Source organism: Grampus griseus, assembly GCF_964374135.1.
Source record: "Grampus griseus genome assembly, chromosome: 16".
Classification (NCBI taxonomy): Eukaryota; Metazoa; Chordata; class Mammalia; order Artiodactyla; family Delphinidae; genus Grampus; species Grampus griseus.
Genome location: NC_139010.1, coordinates 27,610,177 through 27,631,088, shown reverse-complemented (window position 1 = coordinate 27,631,088; position 20,912 = coordinate 27,610,177). Strand labels below are relative to the sequence as shown.

At 49.4% G+C, this 20,912-nt stretch overlaps 2 protein-coding genes across 3 annotated transcripts; both read left to right on the top strand.

Moving 5' to 3' along the window:
• Nucleotides 1–1,473: 1,473 nt before the first annotated feature.
• SYNPO2L (synaptopodin 2 like) lies at nucleotides 1,474–9,669 on the top strand. Of its 2 annotated transcripts, XM_082673848.1 has the most exons (4): nucleotides 1,474–1,710; nucleotides 2,947–3,098; nucleotides 3,530–4,044; nucleotides 7,423–9,669. In XM_082673848.1, exons 1-4 carry the CDS (start codon nucleotides 1,606–1,608, stop codon nucleotides 9,585–9,587), a joined length of 2,937 nt encoding a protein of 978 aa, XP_082529974.1. In that variant the 5' UTR covers nucleotides 1,474–1,605; the 3' UTR covers nucleotides 9,588–9,669. The 2 variants fall into 2 exon arrangements, with proteins under 2 accessions (XP_082529974.1, XP_082529975.1); XM_082673849.1 differs by lacking the exons at nucleotides 1,474–1,710; nucleotides 2,947–3,098; nucleotides 3,530–4,044 and adding an exon at nucleotides 4,054–5,447.
• A 3,627-nt stretch (nucleotides 9,670–13,296) lies between these two features.
• MYOZ1 (myozenin 1) lies at nucleotides 13,297–20,144 on the top strand. Its single transcript, XM_082673429.1, has 6 exons — nucleotides 13,297–13,452; nucleotides 14,618–14,708; nucleotides 15,635–15,813; nucleotides 17,786–18,032; nucleotides 18,412–18,577; nucleotides 19,634–20,144. Exons 2-6 carry the CDS (start codon nucleotides 14,636–14,638, stop codon nucleotides 19,863–19,865), a joined length of 897 nt encoding a protein of 298 aa, XP_082529555.1. The 5' UTR covers nucleotides 13,297–13,452; nucleotides 14,618–14,635; the 3' UTR covers nucleotides 19,866–20,144.
• The last annotated feature ends 768 nt before the right edge of the window (nucleotides 20,145–20,912 follow it).

Below are 20,912 nucleotides of genomic sequence, written 5' to 3'. Positions count from 1 at the left end.
CTATTAGGCCAATAAAATTAGAATCCCTAAGGCTGAGGGGCCTGAGAGAGAGAGAGAGAGAGAGAGAGAGAGTGTGTGTGTGTGTGTGTATAAAGTATTTGTATAATGTATAATATTTGTATAATATATAAATTCATGTAATATGTAAAATGTCATTACCCATCATCTAATCATATACACAGTCCTATTTTAGGGAGCCAGTAGCTTTAAAAGTTTTCCAGGTGATTCCAACATGCACTTAATTGATTCCAATATGCAGGGTTAATTGAAAGCCACTGGTATAGCACAATGGCTTACATGTAGCTAGCACTCAATAAATGTTTGAATAGTGAATGAATGGATATTTAGATACTCTTTTCACTGATGAGGTCAAGTAACTGCCCAAGGTCATACAGCTAATAAATGATAGAACAAGAATCCAAGCCCAGTTCTGACTCTAAATTCCAAGTGCTTTTTATGACTACATCAAACACCAAGGCAAACAGCATTTAGCATGCTATCAGAGCAGCTATTCCAGGGACCTCTGTAGCCTTCAATAATTACAGCACCATAATATTATGTTTTTTAAAAGAAAGAGATCTCTTAACATAGGGCACATTCATGTAATGGAAACCTAAAAATAACTAAATATTTTATTATTAACATGGGTTGGCATGTTTATGCACACCTATCTCTACCCACCTTTCCATGACCAACTATGTGTTGTAAGAGGTAATTTATTTCACCAAACATTGAGCACCTGTTACATCAGTCATTGCTCTGGGGGCTGTTGATTGGCTTTTACACACAGTCCTTGCCTTCAAGTTTCTCACAATCTAGGAGGGAGACAGGCATATAAACAAACCGTAATATTGGCTGAAAACTACAATAATAGAAATACGAACAAGATACATATTTTGCCCAGAGGAAGGAAGGATTAATTCTATAGGTAGGGAGTGAGGAGATGGGCAGGAAAAGCTTTATGGAACAGGCAACACTTCAGCTGGAGCAGGCTGAACAGAGTTCCTCTACATTGCACCCAGCACTGCAGTGGGATATGGATCTCCACTTTGATTAATAGGTTAATTCATACAGCAAAGGGGTACTTTTTTCTGGGGGTCTTGCAATCTTGTGGGACAAACCCAGCCATTCCTTGCTCAGGAATTGAAGCCCCTGCTGCTGCCACTTTGGAATAAGTTTGGAGGAGAGCAGTTGGGATTAGTCCATGACCCTATCAGGGAACGCACAGTCCCTGAAAGGATGTACATTAGTTATAGAGCCCACAGAGCTAGTACTCTGAGTCCTGAGTAAAAAGCCCATGCAGGAGAATGGGAGACAGGGGAGGGCAGAAGTCTTCACTATAATTAGCTCTGGGAGTAATACAGCTTGGGGAGGGAGGGGAGTACAGCCGGTAACTATTTTGAGCACAGCTTCGATTGACAGGACATGTGTTCTGGACTGTACTGATCTCAGGGCCAAGTTGCCTGCCTGTGGTGTGTGGTGTGGGGTGGAAGGCCTAGGGCAGCAGAAGCAGGACAGCCAGACAGGCCGGACGGGGTACCAGCACCTCGACTTCTCTCCCTGGGACACTGTCCAAACTCTGAAGGCCATAGGCCAAGCTGAGAGATGGGTGCTGAGGAGGAGGTGCTGGTCACACTGTCTGGGGGAGCCCCCTGGGGCTTCCGACTTCAGGGGGGGGCCGAGCAGAGGAAACCTTTACAGGTATCCAAGGTAAGGGAGCCTATATTGAGGTTTCAGGGAAAGGGGAACCCAAGGGAACTTGGGAAGAGTCATGTGGTGGCCTGTGGGGGGAGAAGTGGGAGGCTGTGAAGAAGTGGAGTGGGGGTGGGTAGATGGTCGAGGAAGCATGCTCAGATCTGACGGGGGGAGCAGTGTCTGAGCACAGCCTTCTTGTGGGGGGCTATTAGAAAAGGGAATTCCTGGTTTCTGGGAGCAGAGAAAAAGGAAGACTGTGCCTCAATTTCATAGAAGCAGAGGTCCAGGGCTGGCAACAGAGGCTCAGGGCTGGCCATCCAGTCTTTGCTCTCCTGGGTCTGTGCCTCTACTCCAAACTCCAGGAATGTAGGGAAGGTTGTCATTTCTCTCTAACTAAATTGGTATGTGATGATCTGAGGTTCTCACGCAGCCCAGCCCAGCCCAGCCTTGCCCTGCCCCTGCCCCAGCCTTCAGTCCTCCTCTTTCGCTACGCCAGATCCCTTCTCTCACTAGGCAAGACTTTTTTTTAAGGCTAGGAGGGTTATGGCAAGATATGGTCTGTCAGATGAAGTTGTTACCATTTTGGTTTCATAGCACAGGTTTAATTTTCTCAACTATAAAATGTAGGTAATGATAGTACCTACTCCATAGGTGCTAACTTCTAAGGATTAAATTCAATAAAACACGTAGAGTGCTTGGCACTGTGCCTAACATTTAGTAAGCACTAAATGTATCGCCACTATTACTATTATTACTTTAACATATGTACATGTGTGTGCACACCCGGCACACATATACATACACAATCGCAATCCCTCAGAATCTGCTGGACTCCCTCCAATCTGGAGTACTGTTCTAAAATCTTGACTGTGTAGATAATGGTGCCTAGGACTCCAAGGACTAGAAGAGAACTGTTGGCTAGTATAGATATTTCCTTTGGAGGAAAATCTTGAGGGGATAACCACCATTTCTACAATAGTACGTCCCGTCCCCCCTTGCAGTTTTCCCCATCTTTTTCATTCAGTGATTACCCTACCTTCCTTTAAAGGATGTGTTATTCTCTCAAATCTGTACCTTCTTCCGTCTAGATTGACCCCCCTTAACTGTCACCTCTTGTCCCTCCCCATCCTTTCTTACCCTGTAAAGTAAAATTCCATCCACACACTGGTCCCTCCTGTCCTAACTCCTTTCATTCTATTCCCCCCTTGGAGCCCTCCCTCACCTACAGTCTCTCCTCCAACACCTTCTCAGATCCGAAGACGGAGCCAGGCTGGCAGAGCAGGACTCCGGGAAAGGGATCAGCTTTTGGCCGTCAATGGGGTTTCCTGCACCAGCCTCTCTCATGCCAGAGCCATGAGCCTCATCGATGACTCAGGGAATCAGCTTGTCCTCACCGTCAGGCGGTATGGACCCCTCCCACCCCAGCCTACACCCATCCCCCTAGTCCAGGGCTTCCATTGCCTGTCTCAGCTCTATGTCTCACTGGCCTGACTTCAGCTACTGACAAGTACCCATTTCTGCTTGTGTATCTGTGCTGGAGTATAGATGTTTGTGTATGCCTCCCAAAGCACTTGAATGTGGGTGCGTGGGCCTATTTAGGCCCTTTGCCTGTCTATTTATCGTCACATCTCTCTTTAAACCCACTTCCAGTCAAAGCCTGCCAAGCAGATTTGCCTACCAGTTCATTTTCAGATCTCCACTCTTCCCAGCCCATCCATTTCACCTACATGCCAGTCCCCTCTCTCCCCTTACATCCTTCTCCTATCTCCTCCAGATCTCTCTAGCTCTCAGTCATCCAGCTCATTTCTCAAGTTCTGTCATCTTTTCCATCCAGGGTAGAGGACGAGGGGCCTGTGCGATCTCCATCCCCTGGTGAGCTTCAGGCACTGTCACCCTTGTCTCCGCTGAGTCCTGAGCCCCCTGGTGCTCCAGTTCCCCAGCCTCTCCTGCCTGGGAGCCTCCTCTCTCCCCCTGACAGTGAGGCTTACTATGGAGAGACAGACAGTGATGCTGATGGCCCAGCCACCCAGGAAAAGACCCGCCGACCCCGCCGCCGAGGCCCAACAAGGCCCACCCCTCCAGGAGCCCCACCTGACGAGGTCTACCTGTCTGACAGCCCCGCAGAGCCAGCACCTGGTGTCCTTGGCCCTCCCAGCCAGGATGACAGCCGCGTGAGCTCCCCATCTTGGGAGGACGGGACAACCCTTCAGCCACCCCCGGCTGAGGCCCTGCTGTTGCCCCATGGCCCCCTCCGGCCTGGCCCTCATCTCATCCCTATGGTGGGGCCTGTTCCCCACCCAGTGGCAGAAGATCTGACTACCACCTATACTCAGAAGGCCAAACAAGCCAGTGAGTGCCTGAACTCCTTTTCCTTAGTCAGGATCCTTCAATCTGAGCCCTAAATCTAACACTCCATAACCATACATTCCACCTACCTTATGCTTCCCTTGGATACAGTCTTGGGGACAGGTGGAGAAGAGTAATGGATAGGAGGGGAAAATAATTATTCTCACGATCCCCATTAGTTTTGCTGTTTGAACTAGCGTGACAAAAAAGTACAGGGGGCTCAACCCAACCCAGGAACAGGATAAGTAGGGAAGTTGGAAAGGGACATGAATTGATGAAGGGTTTGCTTGTCGTTGCTATGATTTTGCTAGGTGTCAGACGGGGTGAAGGCAGAGTGCAGACATGGGTCAGGGGAGTATTTGGAAGCAGGACAGGGATACAGGGACTCTTCAGTGTTAATTGCAGGCATAGCATCAGAGCTACCTTTGACATTGCTAGTTCCATTAGGATTCCTGGGGACTGGGAGGCTATGGAATAGTCATGAGATCTCTAGGAAGTGGTGGTGGGAGGGATCTTTGGCTTCTTATCTTAGGCGAGAATGTAGGCCCTAAGACGCGGAGCACAGGCTCCAGACGCGCAGGCTCAGCGGCCATGGCTCACGGGCCCAGCCGCTCCGCGGCATGTGGGATCTTCCTAGACCGGGGCATGAACCCCTGTCCCCTGCATCACCACTGCACCACCAGGGAAGCCCTCTTTACTATTTTTGATGTGAGCTACAGAACAAAGTCTAAGAGTGAACTTTCTCCCTGTCCTATGCCTCCCATACCCCTCCTCTAGAGACCTTTCTTGTCACCTTGGAAATCTCAGGGTTACCCCTCTAGTTCTCATCTTTCGTTCCTCCCCTATTCTGATTCCTGATCCATAGAATTTTGTGCCTCTAAGTCTGGAATAGAGGCTAAGGACGTGACAGTTTACCATCAGACATCCCTGAGAGTGTCCCATGTCCCACAAAGAAATTCCAGATGCACACCCACGATCTCATGCTTATCCCCAATTCTCATTTTAGCACCCTCTCCCTTCCCCATCATGCTGGGTGAGACTGTAGTTAGTGAGTGGCTCAGGGATATTTTTAGCTAAGCAGACCTCATTGTCCAGTGTGGTGGGGTAGGGGGAAGGGTAGGCAGGTGCCCATGTCCATCATACCAGGGCTTGTGGGGCAGCCCAGAGAAGGGAGGGGGGCCAGGCTCCAAAAATAGCACAGTGAGCTCATTCAGCTACCAGCTCTGGGGATAAGACAAAGGGGCTTTAAAAGGCGTGGGGGGTGCCTCAAACTGGTTCTGCTCCAGCCAACACTGCCTTTCTCGGCATGGAGACTTTTGAGCCCATCAGCCAAGAGCCTCTCAGCCAAGCCAGTTGCGACAAAGCCCCAAGCCCAGTTCCTGAGCTCCAGGACCCGTTCTATGCAGGTACTACCCTCCCACAGCCAAGAGAGTTCTGGAATCTAGAATGGAGGGGACTACATCAACAGTTGGGGAAGGGAGGTCTTTGGGAAAGGTCTTACTCCCTTACCCCCTCCTCCTTTTTTCCTTCCTCTTCCTTCTTTTCTTAAGAGTTTCACTGCCCTTTTCTCAGAATGGGCTGATGCTATGGTCACATGTCAAAGGGGTTTGTGACCACATGAGCTATGGAAAACTCATGGAGAGAGGGTGTATGTGTGAGAGAGAAGTGTGAGTAATCTATGAATACGTGAAAGCATGTATGTGGGAGTCCGTGGGAGAAGATATGAGTGAACAAGAAAGTGTCTGGATACATGTGTAGCTAGTGTCAAGAAAGCTTTGATAGTAATAATTACTCACAGTGGGGCTTAGGTTAAATGCTAAATTTACCTACATTATCTCACTTAAACCTCATAGCAACCCTATGAGGTAGACGTTATGTTATCATCCTTCTTTACAGATGAGGAAACTGAACTTCAGTGAGATGAAGTAACTCTCCCAAGAACCAAAAATCTGAACTAAACTATGACTCCAGTGCCTATCTCTAGTACACAGTACTATTGTGTGCTATGAACGTTGGAACGGGTGGAATGAGAGCCCTAATCAGAAGGGAGCTTTGATATCTTGAGTGGAAAGTAGATGGAATTTCAAGAATTTTTCAGGAGGAACTGGGGATCATGGATCGGAGAGTATCTGTGTCCGAGTCAGGGTCCTAGCAGCAGGGCAGCGTTCCCATTTCCTGGCTCCACCTCCCAGGCCCCACGTGGCACGGGAAACCCTGTCCTGGCTCCCCTTAGCACACAGTGCTTGCGTGCCTGCCTGGTAGTGTCTACCTGAGCTCTCTACCCAGAAGGCTTGGAAAATAGGGGGCAGCTCTGTCAAAGAAGCCCACCCCACTCCCACCCTCAGCTTGGGGGAAAGGAGACTGTATCAACTGGTGACTTTGAGATATCCTAAAGATCTGGAAGCTTTCCTTGGAGAGCAGCACTCTGGCTTTTCCTGCATCTCAGATCTGAAGCCATCCCTGCCTGTGAGTAGCAGGGGTTTGAGGCACAGAGGAGCACCTTGGATTTAGAAGGCACTTAAATTTTGTCCCAACTGTTAGTGACAGTGTCTCTGCTAGGGGAATTCTGGGAAGAAGGGCCACTTTGAGTATGCATGTATGTTTTTGTGTGGACACGTGTATTTATACATGTGTATATGAACTAGGATGTATATAAGCTAGAGTATATGGGGATGTGAGAGAAAAGTACAGATGAGAAAATATGCCCATAGCCACCTCTCCCTAGAGCCATATCCTTGTTGAAGTGATGTGTGGTGGGAGTTATTTCTATGAATGTATATGACGTGGATCACACGATGATAGTGGAATTATGAATGAAGATCCTCATTGCTAAGGATCCTTTGTGTCCTTATTATAGGGTAAGGGGTAGGAAGAGGGGATAAGTCCCAAACTTTCTGAGAAGTCCCCTAACAGGGTCTCTTTGGTGGGAGAAAAGTGCCCCTTCTTATTTTTTCTTACCGTGGGACCTGCTTCATGTCCTTGCCTGCCATGGGAAGTAAACCCCCTTCTACCCCAGCCTCACATTGCCAGCCAGGAATGGAGGGAAGCAGGGGAGGCATGCGTGTGGTGTGGGTAAGAGCAATCTCCTGAAAGACAGGAGGGAAGAGAGGATAGGAGGAGAGCTGTGGTCAGAGTGGTGTCAGGGCAGCCAACTACCCTCTGCCTTCCCTTCACTGTCCTTGGTTTCACCTTTCACCTCCACTCTGGCCCCAAGTTAGAGGACTTTGCCAAAGGCAGGAGAGACCTTGTGGGTCAGGCCAGTGAGAAGACCAGAGGTGGGAGGCCTGAGGGAGCTGGCTGGTGGGGGGAGGGGGTGGGGGGCGGGTGAGAGCCTTGGGGAACAGAAGATGCTCCCTGACCATTCCCTCCTCCTCTCCCCAGAACTGCAAAGGGCAGAGAGCCTCCAAGAGAGAAGTGTGAAGGAGGCCAAGACCAAATGCCGGACGATTGCATCCCTGCTAACCGCAGCCCCCAACCCCCACTCGAAAGGGGTATTGATGTTTAAGAAACGTCGGCAGAGAGCCAAGAAGTACACCCTAGTGAGCTTTGGGGCTGCCGCGGGGACAGGCGCTGGGGAGGAGGACGGCGTCCCTCCAACTAGTGAGTCTGAGCTGGACGAAGAGGCCTTCTCCGACGCCCGCAGCCTCACCAACCAGTCCGACTGGGACAGCCCCTACCTGGACATGGAGCTGGCCAGGCCGAGCTCAGGCGCAGCAGAGGGCCAGGGCCCGGGGCTGGGAGGGCAGCTGAGTGAGGCCTCTGGGCGAGGGGCCCAACTCTTTGAACAGCAGCGCCAGCGCGCAGACTCCAGCACTCAGGAGCCGGCCGGGGATGGTCCAGCCGCCACGCTCAACGGGCAGGGCCTGCAGTCACCACCTCGGGCACAAAGCGCTCCGCCAGAGGCGGCTGTGCTCCCATCCAGCCCTTCGCCGGCCCCTGCAGCCAGCCCCAGACCTTTCCTCCCTAGCAGTGGAGCCTCTACCCCAGCTCCAAGCATCTTTAACCGGTCAGCCAGGCCGTTTACTCCGGGCTTACAAGGGCAGCGGCCAGGTACCACCTCGGTTATTTTCCGGCCCCTGGCTCCCAAAAGGGCAAATGAGAGCCTGGGAGGCCTCAGCGCCGTCCCACCGCCTTTCCTGTCCTCTCCGCAGGGGACCACTCCTCTGCCCAGCTTCTCTTCAGGGGTTCCCAGCCACGTGTCAACCCCCGGTTCCACCAGCACCCCACGCTCCTCCGGCCCCGTGACGGCCACCAGCTCCCTATACATCCCAGCCCCCAATCGTCCTGTTACGCCAGGCGGAGCCCCAGAGCCCCCCGCCGCCGCTAGCGGAGCTGCCATGACCTCCACCGCTTCTATCTTCCTATCGGCGCCTCTGCGACCTGCTGCACGCCCAGAGGCCCTCGCCCCTGGCCCCGCAGCCCCTGAGCCCTCCAGCGCTCGAGAGAAGCGCATCTCCGTGCCAGCTGCTCGCACCGGCATCCTCCAGGAGGCCCGGCGTCGGGGGACCCGAAAGCAGATGTTCCGGCCGGGAAATGAGGAGACGAAGAACTCGCCCAACCCGGAGCTGCTATCGTTGGTGCAGAACCTGGATGAAAAACCCCGGGCTGGGGGTGCGGAATCTTGTCCAGAGGAGGATGCCCTGAGCCTCGGGGCTGAAGCCTGCAACTTCATGCAGCCACCGGGTGGCAGGAGTTACAAGACTTTGCCTCACGTGACAGCTAAAACCCCGCCTCCAATGGCTCCCAAGACCCCACCCCCTACAACTCCTAAGACTCCACCCCCAGTGGCTCCCAAGCCCCCTTCTCGAGGGTTCCTCGATGGGTTAGTGAATGGGGCGGCCCCTTCAGCTGGAATCCCTGAACCACCAAGGCTTCAAGGCAGGGGTGGGGAGCTGTTTGCCAAGCGTCAGAGCCGAGCGGACAGGTATGTGGTGGAAGCACCTGGTCCTGGCCTTGGCCCTCGGCCCAGAAGCCCTTCTCCTACCCCCTCCCTGCCCCCTTCCTGGAAATATTCACCCAATATCCGTGCCCCACCTCCAATTGCTTACAACCCACTGCTCTCACCGTTTTTCCCCCAAGCTGCCCGAACTCTCCCTAGTAAGATCCAATCCCAAGGGCCTCGGGCAGCCCCCAAGCAGGGCATTAAGGCTTTGGATTTCATGCGGCACCAGCCCTACCAACTTAAAAGTGCCATGTTCTGTTTTGATGAGGTTCCCCCGACTCCTGGACCCACCTCCTCAGTGCCTCCCAAAACTGCCCGAGTCCAGGAGATCCGCCGATTTTCGACTCCAGCGCCCCAGCCCACTGCAGAGCCCCTGGCACCCACTGTGCTTGCCCCCCGAGCAGCCACTACATTGGATGAGCCCATCTGGAGGGCAGAGCTGGCCTCAGCCCCTGTCCTTAGCCCAGCCCCTCCTCCAGAGTCTCCCAGGGGTCTTGGGACCTCCCCCAGCTCCTGTGGCTTCCAGGTAGCCAGGCCCCGGTTCTCAGCTACTAGAACAGGATGGCAGGCTCATGTGTGGAGGCCTGGGGCGGGCCACCACTGAACAGGACACAGCTCCCAGGACCAAGGGGAGGTGGAACAGCTAGTTCCTAAAGTTGCTTCTACCCAACCCGCCCGCCCCCGCTCCCGCCACCCCTCCTTTGCAGGCTAAATTCCCTCCTGCCAGAGAAAGTTTTGGAGTTGGTGTCCCATCTCCCAGCTTCCTCCTGACTCCTAACCTCCCTGCTGCTTTCCAACCTATAATACTATCTTTGCTTTGGTGTCTGTGCTTCTCTTTGTAGCTCCTTGCCTGGATCTCTGTCTTTAACTCTGTCTCTTCACCTACACTCCTCCACTAGTCTCCATTTCTCTACATTTGTGCTTTTTTCTGTGGGCTTTGTTTTAACAGTCAATGAGAAAGACAGAGAAGTTACCACTGAGACCTCAGGCAAGAAGCTCACCACCAGACAGGCAGCAAAGGGACTGAACTGACCCCTATTTGCACGAAATCATTTGCTGCTCCTCACTCTTCTTTCCCAAGCTTGTCTGGCATTTTCCTAGGTGTGTGTGTGCAAGTGTGTGCGTGCACACAGATGTGCTCTTCTGTCTGAGGCAAGAGTAAGAGGAGCCGTCTAAATAAAGACCCAATCTGGGTCTTACCCTTGCACTAATGAAAGAAGAGTCAGTTATCCTCACATAGAATGTCTGGTGGGGAGAAAGAGACTCATTAGAGTTAAAGATCATCATCTGTAGCAGGTGTAGAGCATCTGGTGAAATTCATAGAGTATGAGGAGACCCGAAGGACCAGGGCAGTTTGTATGGGTTGAGTTATACCAGCTAGACCAGGAGTAGAACTAAGAATTCTGTTCCTTGGGATTTCAGAAAGTTAGCAACTGGAGAGGCCCATGCTGAGCAACAAAGCATCCAAGAAGTGAAAAGAAAGAAAGAAAATGTCCTCTGAGAATGAACAAATCATTGGCTTCATTGTCTCATGAACTTAAGACAGAAAGGAGAAAAGAACCATGATGTGGAAAGTGAGGTAGAAACCAGGAGCAGAACAGAAATGAATGAAATTGATCGAGCCTCAGAGAGAAGCATGGTGAGGGAGACTACAGTGTTGGTAGAGAGTAAAATTGGATAATAAGAAACCAATCATGTACACAAAAGGGGAATTGGGGAGAAATTTGAGGGAGAAGAATGTATTTGTTAGAGTGAAGGGGGATGATGGTGGAGGGATGTGAGAGTGTGTGCTGAGTGTTGAAAGACAGGTATCTGTGCTACCTCCTTTGAATCTGTCCCTCTGTCTTCTGCAGCTTGTCATAACTACCTGAGAAAGGGCAGGGAAACACCCAGAGCCAAAACCTCTTTTTAGTTCTAACACATCCCTCAAACCCTAGTTCTTATTTCTTTCCAGCTTAGGTCCTGATCTCTGATCCTAGAGGGATATGGGCTCCCCTCTCACCATGACCACCACCAGTCACGCTTGCTGCTTGATCTGGAAATTGATAATTTCCTTTGCATATTGAGTGTGAGTCACAGTACTTTGGTTTGTGCACAAGAATAAACTTATGCTCCATATCTTCTGTTGTTGTCATCTCTTCTAGTTTTATACCTAAATCCTGGTCTCCCCTTCATCTTCTCTAATTCATACCCCTGATCTCCTGATTCCTGATCTCTTTCTCAGTTCCTACCCTCCTATTTTTTACTGTTTTGCCCTTCACCCCCTGGTCTTTTGCTCTTCTCTACCAATTCTGTCCTAATCCAGTGTAGCCACCTCCTTCACTCCCCCAGTTCTCTCTCTCCAGATTCTCCCCTTCTCCATCCCCTGCTCCATACTTCTCAGATGAGGCCTCAGCTTACAGAACCTAGACAATTTGGAAAGGCCCTGCTTTCCCAACACCCTGGAGGAAATGAAGGGAAAGCAATGGCTGAAGTTGAAGGTGGGGTGAGAGAGGGAAGAAGGAGAGAGAGGGTGGATCAGCGTGGATTGAGACTAAATAAAAAAGAGAAGGCACTGAAAGGCGGCTAGAATTAGACTTCTGAGAAGAGGAAGTTCTGTTGCCCCAATTTTACCAGCAGGGGGCAGATTTTTGCCAATAACCAGGCCCTTGACCCGATTCTCCCAAATATGCAGCCTCTCAGAATTTCAAAGGAAGGGCTCAGAGAGCCTAGGCTAAATATTCTGTCTTCATTCACTAGGTAGTTTTAGGTACTCAATCATAAGAGACCAAAATTTTGGTTGGTTTTTGAGGGGAGGATGGTAATGATGACGAAATCACTTTTTGCTATTTATGTTTTTTCATCTAATTGCTTCTTTGGGTTAGGAGAGAATGGAGAAAAAGGACAAAAGATGAGGAATCTGGAGGCTAAACTGGTCTGGGCAGAGGCCAAGTAGAGGGGAGCAGGGCGAACTTTCAGCCCCTAACCTGAACCTATAAAGTTCAGGATGGGAAAAGGACATGGTCAGGAAGAGTGGGTAGCTCACAGAGGGACAGAAAGGTATTCTGGGGACTACAAAAGCCACTTCCTAAGGCAGCCACAACAGGGTGGTGGATACAGCAGAGGTACAGCAGCTGGTTACAAAACCTGAGCAGAAGATGGAGAAGGATCCAGGATGTTCACGCAGCTACCGAGGAAGGTGCCGGGCAAATGACAGGTTTCCCTGGAGGGGGCTCTCAAGCTTGTGCCCTTTCCCAGAGGCTTCTCTAGACCAGTGTGAATGGGACAGTCCAGATCCTATGGGGTGTGTGCTCCCTTTGAAGAAAATCCCAAGTAGGAGCCTCAGAGAGTAAAGCCCTGGCAGGTCAGAAGCCTACGTGTACCCCTTCAGGTAGAAGTGACATCTGGGACTTCCCTGGTGGCGGCCTCAGTGGTTAAGAATCTGCCTGTCAATGCAGGGGACACGGGTTCGATCCCTGGTCCTGGAAGATCCCACACACCACGGAGCAGCTAAGCCCGTGCACCACAACTACTGAGCCTGTGCTCTAGAGCCCGCGAGCCATAACCACTGAAGCCTGCGCACCTAGAGCCTGTGCTCCGCAGCAAGAGAAGCCACCGCAATGAGAAGCCCGCGCACCACAACAAAAAGTAGCCCCCACTCGCCGCAACTAAAGCCCGCGTGCAGCAACGAAGACCCAATGCAGCCAAAAATAAATAAATTAATTAATAAATTTAAAAAAAAAAGTGACATCTATCTGGCAGAGCAGGCTAAACTGAGCACCCGAACAGCAAATGGGGATGAAAAGGCAGAAACTGGTCAAGTCTTCTCCCACATCATCCCTGATAGCCTAACTACTGGATTTGGTTAATTTGGTCCCTTATCCTGCCAAAATCTGGCCCTCCCAAAGGAAAGACCAGCCTATCCAGGAACTTTCAAAGGGCAGTTCCATTGTGAACAGAAATTCCTTCCCGAAACATAGCATCTTAAACCCTCCCACCCCCAAAATTCACCCACATGTCCCTCCAGCTCCAGCCTGGATTGTCTCCGAATGGCTCTCCAGACACATTCTCCTGGTTCTCACTTTCCCACTCCGAATTCTTATTCACCACTTGCTGCCTGCTTCCTCTCTCCCTCTCAGTTTTCACTTTCTCCCTGAGTGCTTCTTTGGATCTCAGCCTCGAGGTGCCAAAGAAGAGGAGTCCCTGGGTAGACTGATCCTTGGCTCAGACAGCTTAGTGAGAGAATTCCAAAGGACTTTCCTCCCCTTCCTGAGCCTCTGGGCAAGGAGGATGGGATCTTGGTTCCAGGGTCTCAGTACCCCTGTGCCATTTGAGCTGCTTGCGCTCATCGTCTCTATTAATAACCACCCTCCCTCCCCCACTGCCAGTGCTGCCCCCACGCCTGCCCAGCTCGGGTTCTCTAGTCACAGCAGCACAGTCCTCCAAAGCTGCTGGACCCCAGGGAGAGCTGACCACCGCTTGAGCAGCCGGTAAGTCTCCAGCTTTATAGTCAGAGGGGCTGGAGCCCACTCTGCTGACTGCTGTGTCTGTGTCTGTAATAGTGACCCTTGATCCTGGGGGGAGCTCCTCCCTCCTCCATCTGTACTCAGTTCCCAGTTGTCCAGTTCAGGGGAGCCACAGAGAGTTGGAAGGAGAAGGGCCCAAGAGGGTGGGGGGATTGGAGATTTTGGGGTGGCACTGGAGGAATGAGAAGGGGGTCTGAGAGGCTGGATGGAAAACAAGAACCTAGTTGGGGCTGAGAGAGGTATGGGGAGAATCTATTTAGCAGTTCCTGGACTCTGGCCTCAGCAGACCCCACTAAGCTAGTAGAATCGCAGATGTGCTGTGAGACAGGACTCAGCAGAAGACATTTCGCTGAGTGCCAACTTCTGTTAAGGAGGGGCTGGAATCTGTATCTTTTCCCAGCTTGTCCCCCTCCACTGCCAGATCCTATGATTATGTTCCTGTCCTCCCTGAATTCCCCACTGCTATGATATTGCTGAATTGACATGCATCAAGATTGACCTCCCTCTCCACTCCAGGTCTGGGGGGTGGGGAGTGACTGAAACTGAGTGGGAGCACTGCTGTCACCTCCCAGGCCATGATCCAGCTGGCCCGGTGGAGGGGCAATAACCTCTCCATCCTATGGAGAATGTTTCTGGCTGGATCTCCTCAACCCTGGCAGAACATTTTTTCTGCTCCACCCCCCCCCCCCCACTCTGGGGCTTGGGGAAGACTGAGAGGCCAGAGTTTGCAATGATAATCCCAGTCTGGGAGCCCCGTACAAATAAAAGCTTCAAGTCATGCCAAACCAATGAAACCTGGGTGCATTACCTGACCTGTAAGTAATGTGTTTGTTTTACCCCCAGGCCCTCCTAATACATATTGTGTTCCTAAGCCCGGCACCAGCTCTATGTAAAACAGCTGAAAAGAGGTTGGTAGAAGGCAGGGGCAAGGGGTGCCTCTATACTTTCTGCCCTGCTTCCCAAGAAGAGAAGCCCTAAAGCAATGGTTTTTCACCTTTTAGAGAAATATGTACTTCTTTTAAAAAATCTAATGAAATTTTGCTCCCTGAAGTCCTTAAGCAGTGCCTTACTGTAGACACTCACCGCAGTCCCTGTCCATCCTTCACCTCCTCCTTCCCACCCTATCCAGGCTCCATCCACCTCCACAATGCCACTCTCAGGGACCCCTGCCCCCAACAAGAAGCGGAAATCCAGCAAGCTGATCATGGAACTCACTGGAGGTATGGCATGTTTGCACCTACCTAGTGTGGGACTTCTTATTGAGAGTATCTCTGGCCCATGAGCCCCAGAAGTATCATAAGGTTATATGTGTCTTAAGGCGAAGAGATAAGGAGAGACAAGAGGAATTTGGGGTGGGGGTGAGGTTTGCAGGGGTGGGGGGAAGGGGGGAAAGGAAGAAAGAATTCAACACTGACTACTCACCCTTCCACCCTTTTCACCTTGTAATCTGAGACAATAACACCCATGCCATGTTACCCAGCACAGGTCCAAGACAACAGGACCCACAGGTCAGTGAGGTATGTTTGAGAAGAAAATATGTATGATGGAGACTGGCACAGAGTAAGGTCTCAATAAATGGTTAATTTCCTTACTTCTTTCCCCAGAGCTAAGGAGCCTCGTATAGGCACTTAAAATGGAAAATTGCTCAGGCATTTTTCCTGGGGGTGGTAGGAGTACAGCATGTGAAGAGCTCTCCCAATCAATACCTAGAAGCCGTTTGCAGCCAGTTTACTGAGGGGAAGAGAAGGCAAAGGAGTTAAGATAGGAGTATATATTTAGAGGTGGCTTTGGGCTTTCCCCCCGTGCTACAGTTTCCCCAATGACCTCCATCTATGATGTTTCTTTACTCTTTTGCCCTGTACCCCATACCTTTTACCCCATTCACCGTCTTCACCCATTCTAGTATCCCCACTGTCTCACTCTGCACCCCATTTCCCATACACTCTCTCCAACTCCAAACCCAGGAAATCAAAATCCCTCATAAACTAGATAGAATTTGATCAGACATCACAGACAGCATCTGCTTCCCTCAGTGATCTCTGCTGGGACACACACACTTAATTAGTTGTGGATGGCAGCTTCATTTGGAGCTAGAAAACCCTACTTTCCTCTTTCCCTTGCCTCTGCCTCCCCACCTCCCTGAAAGGTGGACAGGAGAGCTCAGGCCTGAACCTGGGCAAGAAGATCAGCGTCCCAAGGGATGTGATGTTGGAGGAGCTGTCGCTACTCACTAACCGGGGCTCCAAGATGTTCAAACTGCGGCAGATGCGGGTGGAGAAATTTATCTATGAAAACCACCCTGATGTCTTCTCTGACAGCTCAATGGTGAGTTCAGAACTTTACTACTCTGAAAGGCTCGTGCCTCTTTTGACAGCTTCTTGGTAGGCCCCGCCCAAGTCTCTAAAATATGACCAACCTCCCCTCCCAGCTAATTTATAAGCTCATTAACCCCCCAGATACAGCGAGCCCCCAATAGCTCCAGGGTGAATTACAGCCCACCTCTGAAACTAAATCTGTATCTTAGAGCTGGTGAGGCAGGGTGGGGAGTCCACACCTTCAAGGAGAAAATTCCTTCCCAGTATGGTTAAGTATTAAAGATAGGATTACCAGATAAAACACAGGATGCCCAGTCCTATATTTTAAAGTTGAGATACACACTAAATAAGCTACTGAGGATATATTGTAGGCACAGTAAATAAAGCCCATATTTCATAATACCTTTAAATGGAGTATGGTCTATAAGAATATTGCATCACTATGTTGTATACCTGAAACTAATATAATATTGTAAAGCAATGCTACTTCAATTAAAAAAATAAAGTTGAGATATACACAGATAATTTTTTAGTAAAGTACATCCCATGCATTATTTGGGACATAAGTTTTTTTTTTTAATTGAAGACACTTAGGGAATTCCCTGGTGGTCCAGTGGTCTGGTGCTGTCACTGCCAGGGGCCTGGGTTCGATCCCTGGTTGGGGAACTAAGATCCTGCAAGCCACGCAGCATGGCAAAAAAAAAAAAAAAAAAAAAAATTGAAGACACTTAGTTAAATTTGAATTTCAGATACACAACAATTTTTTAATATAAGTATGTCCCATGAAATATTTGGGACATGAAAATTAAATTAAAAAATACAGGACACCGAGTTAAATTTGAATTTCAGGTACATGATGAATACTCTCATATCTAAATATGTCCCATGCAATACTTAGGCATATTTATACTAAAAAAGTATTATTGTGTATCTGAAATTCAAATTTAACTGGTGTCCTGTGATTTTTTCTTTTTGCAAAATCTGGCAACCGTAGAAAGAGGTAAGTGAATTTTTATAACCATCTCTTCTTGAGCCATTCTTTTATCTAAAGGGTCAGTGTAAGGACCACAGATGTGGGGACCGAAACCATGCTTTAAGGTCCTACGTCTCCTAGTCAGGATCATTCTCCGAAGAGAAGTAGAGATTGGAGAGGGACCAGGCACAAGATATTTCAGCTGAGAAGGAGGGGATCGTTTCCATTTCCTTTCTTCCCCCTCCACCTTTCCTGGGCAGCCAGGGGAGAGTGAAAATAGATGCCTACATGGGGCCAGGGGCAGGAGTGTCTGCCATTTGCCCGTATGTAGGAGCAGAATAAAAATGCTGAGCCGGTCATATCTAACTTTAGGAGGCCAAAAGCCCTCCCCCCTGCCTGTGTCTGGTTACACTGGGTGGAGCATGGGGGTGTGTTCGGTGGGTGGCCAGGAGAGCCTCCTGAAGGAGTTGGCAGGGTTATTTTTAGGCTTTGGGGATGGATCCAGTGTTGCCCTTTGGGCTTCCCTTCCCCCTACCCACTACAGTTTCACTGTCAGGAAGTCCTGGTCCAACAGGCACCAAGAGGAGAAAGGGAGAGGAAGAGGAAGAGAGAGAAGAGACTTTTATCTGTTAGACAAGATGCAGGGGAGGAGCAGAGATCTCTCTAGTTCTTTAACTTGAGGCTGGGTTCTCCATGCCAGCCCCAATCTCTCAAACCTAAGTTGAGCAGAACTCTTGGTTCTCTTTGCCTTGGTAAGGAGGGAAAGGGGATTTTGGAGAATGAGTTGCCCCCATCCTAGATGTAATTCGAACTGAGCCATAGGGGTTGTATCCCTTAAGGAGAGTTTAATTTCTCTCAGTCAGGCTATCTGCTAACCATCTATTGAAGGGGGGAGTCTCAGATGATTCAGTGTCTTCTGGTTGTCCATTGTCTCTGATCACCTCCTACTTGCTATGGTATTCCCCATACCCATTGCTAACCTTCCCCTTACTTTGTCCTTTCTTTTCAGGATCACTTCCAGAAGTTCCTTCCCACAGTTGGGGGACAGCTGGGTACAGCTGGCCAGGGATTCTCCTACAGCAAGGGCAGCGGTGGAGGCCAGGCAGGGGGAAGTGGCTCTGCCGGACAGTATGGCTCTGACGAGCATCACCATCATCAGGGCCCTGGGTCTGGATATCGGGGTACAGATGGTCCTGGGGGCCAGACTGGCCAAGGAGGAGCTGCTGGCACTGCAGGGGTTGGCGAGACAGGACTAGGCAAGTATCCTCACCCAAGTATAAGGTGTCTGGTCTCTAAAGCAGAGAAATACCCAGGAATGAGGCCTAGACTGGGTGTAGGAAGCAGGAGAGGCCTGTTGAGATAGCCTGATGGACTTTCTGGGTCCATAAGGATACAGAGACGTGTCTATTCCACCCAGAAGCCTTGTCTCTCAGTCACCTTTCTAGCCTTTCAGTTTGTATCACAAATCCGACTCCAGGCTGTCATTATTTCACAAACCTTCTACAATTACCAAGATGTTTTACCTTTGGTCCCTGGCCCCAGCAACTTCTCTAGTGCAGGGCTCTGAGACTAACTTCCATTGGCTACTAACTGCTATTATTTGACTTATTATTATTTCTCTCCCATGGCTGCCAGACGACCAGGCAGGTGGAGAAGGAAAACATATCACTGTGTTCAAGACCTATATTTCCCCATGGGAGAGAGCCATGGGGGTTGACTCCCAGCAAAAAGTGGAACTTGGCATCAACCTGCTGGCCCACGGGGCCAAAGCTGATCTCCCTCAGTATAAGTCCTTCAACAGGTAAGGAGGATGTGGAAGGAACCTGATGCATTCCAGTGTATGGCAACATGCCCTTAGTTGGAATGGAGACTGGTTCAAATGTTTCAGGGGGATGAGGAGGCATGGGAGGAATTTGGGGGCCACAATAAAGGCTTTTGGTCTTTTCACTCTAGCTCAGAGAAACAGCATGGTATGATGAAGGAAAAATTTGCTAGGAGGCAGGATCTGAATTTTAGTTCATAGTTATGTTCATAGCTGTTCATAGCGGTGTGGGAAAGTCACCCTACTTCTGAGCCTTGGTTGCCTTGACTGTGAAATGGGAATAATATATTACACACTTAAAGGCTTCTTGAGGCTCCCTTCATTCAAGGTTACAATTCCATTACTGTCCTTATAGTATAACTCTATTTTTCTTTTCTTTTCTTTTTTTAATTGAAGTATAGTTGACTTACAACATTATATTAGTTTCAGGTGTACAACATAGTGATTCAGAATTTTTATAGATTATGCACCACAGCAAGTTATTATGCTATTGAAGATTCTATTTCTTTATACCCTACTTTAGTAAGGTTCAAGTATCTATCCTTTTGGAACTGGGTTTCTCTAGACTGTGTGAAAACGGGACAGGGAAGCCCTAGAGAAGTGCTTTTGCATTTGGTCCTAAGGTGCCTGGATTTTCCAGGAAATGTTAATTCCTCTCATCCAGGGCACGCACTATCCACTGAAGGTGGGGTAGGGGTTTTGAGGGGGGTCATTATAATTTAAGGTGACCTCAGACCCTTGAGTCTATAGTGTTTGGGGTAAAATTCTCTGAAAATGTGACTGGTTTGGCTTACAACTATCCATGAGACTCTCTATCTAGTACACACTAGACTACTTTTCTCATTTTTAGCTTTGGGGAAACAAGCAAACCAGAAGGAGGAATGGAGTACTTAGGGAGAAGAAGAATAAGGAGTGCAGAAGCAATCTGCAACTAGAATTCACAGACTTCCCTATCCTCAAAACAGTGTAACATCCCACTGACAAAACTCTTTCTTTTGTTCTGGCTTTTAATTAAATAATGTGTCCCCTTTTCAGGACAGCAATGCCTTATGGTGGATATGAGAAGGCCTCCAAACGCATGACCTTCCAGATGCCCAAGTTTGACCTGGGGCCCTTGCTGAGTGAACCCCTAGTCCTCTACAACCAGAACCTCTCCAACAGGCCTTCTTTCAATCGAACCCCTATTCCCTGGCTGAGCTCCGGGGAGCCTGTAGACTACAACGTGGATATTGGCATCCCCTTGGATGGAGAAACAGAGGAGCTGTGAGGTGTTTTTACCTCTACTTTGTATCAAGTTTCCCCTCTCTGGTTCCATTTTGGAGAGGGAATGCTGAGCAGGATACCCCCACTGAAAATCCAGTATCCTTGTGGGAATGGAGGGAAAAAGAAAGGAGAGATCTGCCCTTCCATCCTTCACTCCAAGTCCCCACTCCAAGCATCTTTTCTTACCAACTCAGAGCTCCCCTTCCACTTACTCTGTATGGAACCTTCTCTTATGGAATTTTCTCTGCCTTCAGTAACAGTTAATAAACTTCAAGGAAATGAACTCATTCTTCCTCTGATATTTGAGGGCAGACGAAAACTGAGGCTAACAATGCACAGAGACTAATTAAAGTAAAATACCATACATCCATTATTCGGACTTCAAGACTGACCTGATTACTTACACACCCACACCCACATCCGCACCTGCCAAAGCACATTCATAGGTGTATACAAAGACATACTTATTGAATAGTACATAAGACAAATAATCATGGACAAACACATGTGCTGGCCCATATGTGGGCAAAGCTAAGCAGCAATTGTGTGCTGTGTTTAGGAAATAGGCGTTGGTTACCCTGGCGTTAGCTCTCTTTAAGAAGCTGATTAGAAACTGGGATAATCAGGATTACCCAATTTTTACAGAATGAGAGCATGCCATAAAGTTTCCAGATGACACGAGAGTGAGCTTAGGAATATATGTCAAAGGTTACAGGTTCCCAAAAGGATGAAATAGAATAGGGAGCCATGTTGGAATCCAGAAGGAAGTGGGAGAAACCATCTGCAGTTATAGTATGCCTGGCTCATCTGTGAACACATCAAGAAAAGATCTAAGGGTCATAGGGGCACTGCAGTTGTGTCCAGAAAGCACTATGATTGGGAAGAAACCATGAGAATCCAATAGGAATGAGTAACAATACTCTTTTTATTAACTTCAAGCATGGGGTTTCTTTAGAGTCCCGGACTTACTCTTACGTCCCACAAAGTCAGAGTTTGATGCAGATCTGGAAAAATAACTTCTGAGGAGAGCTGGCTGAATTCAGCTAACTCC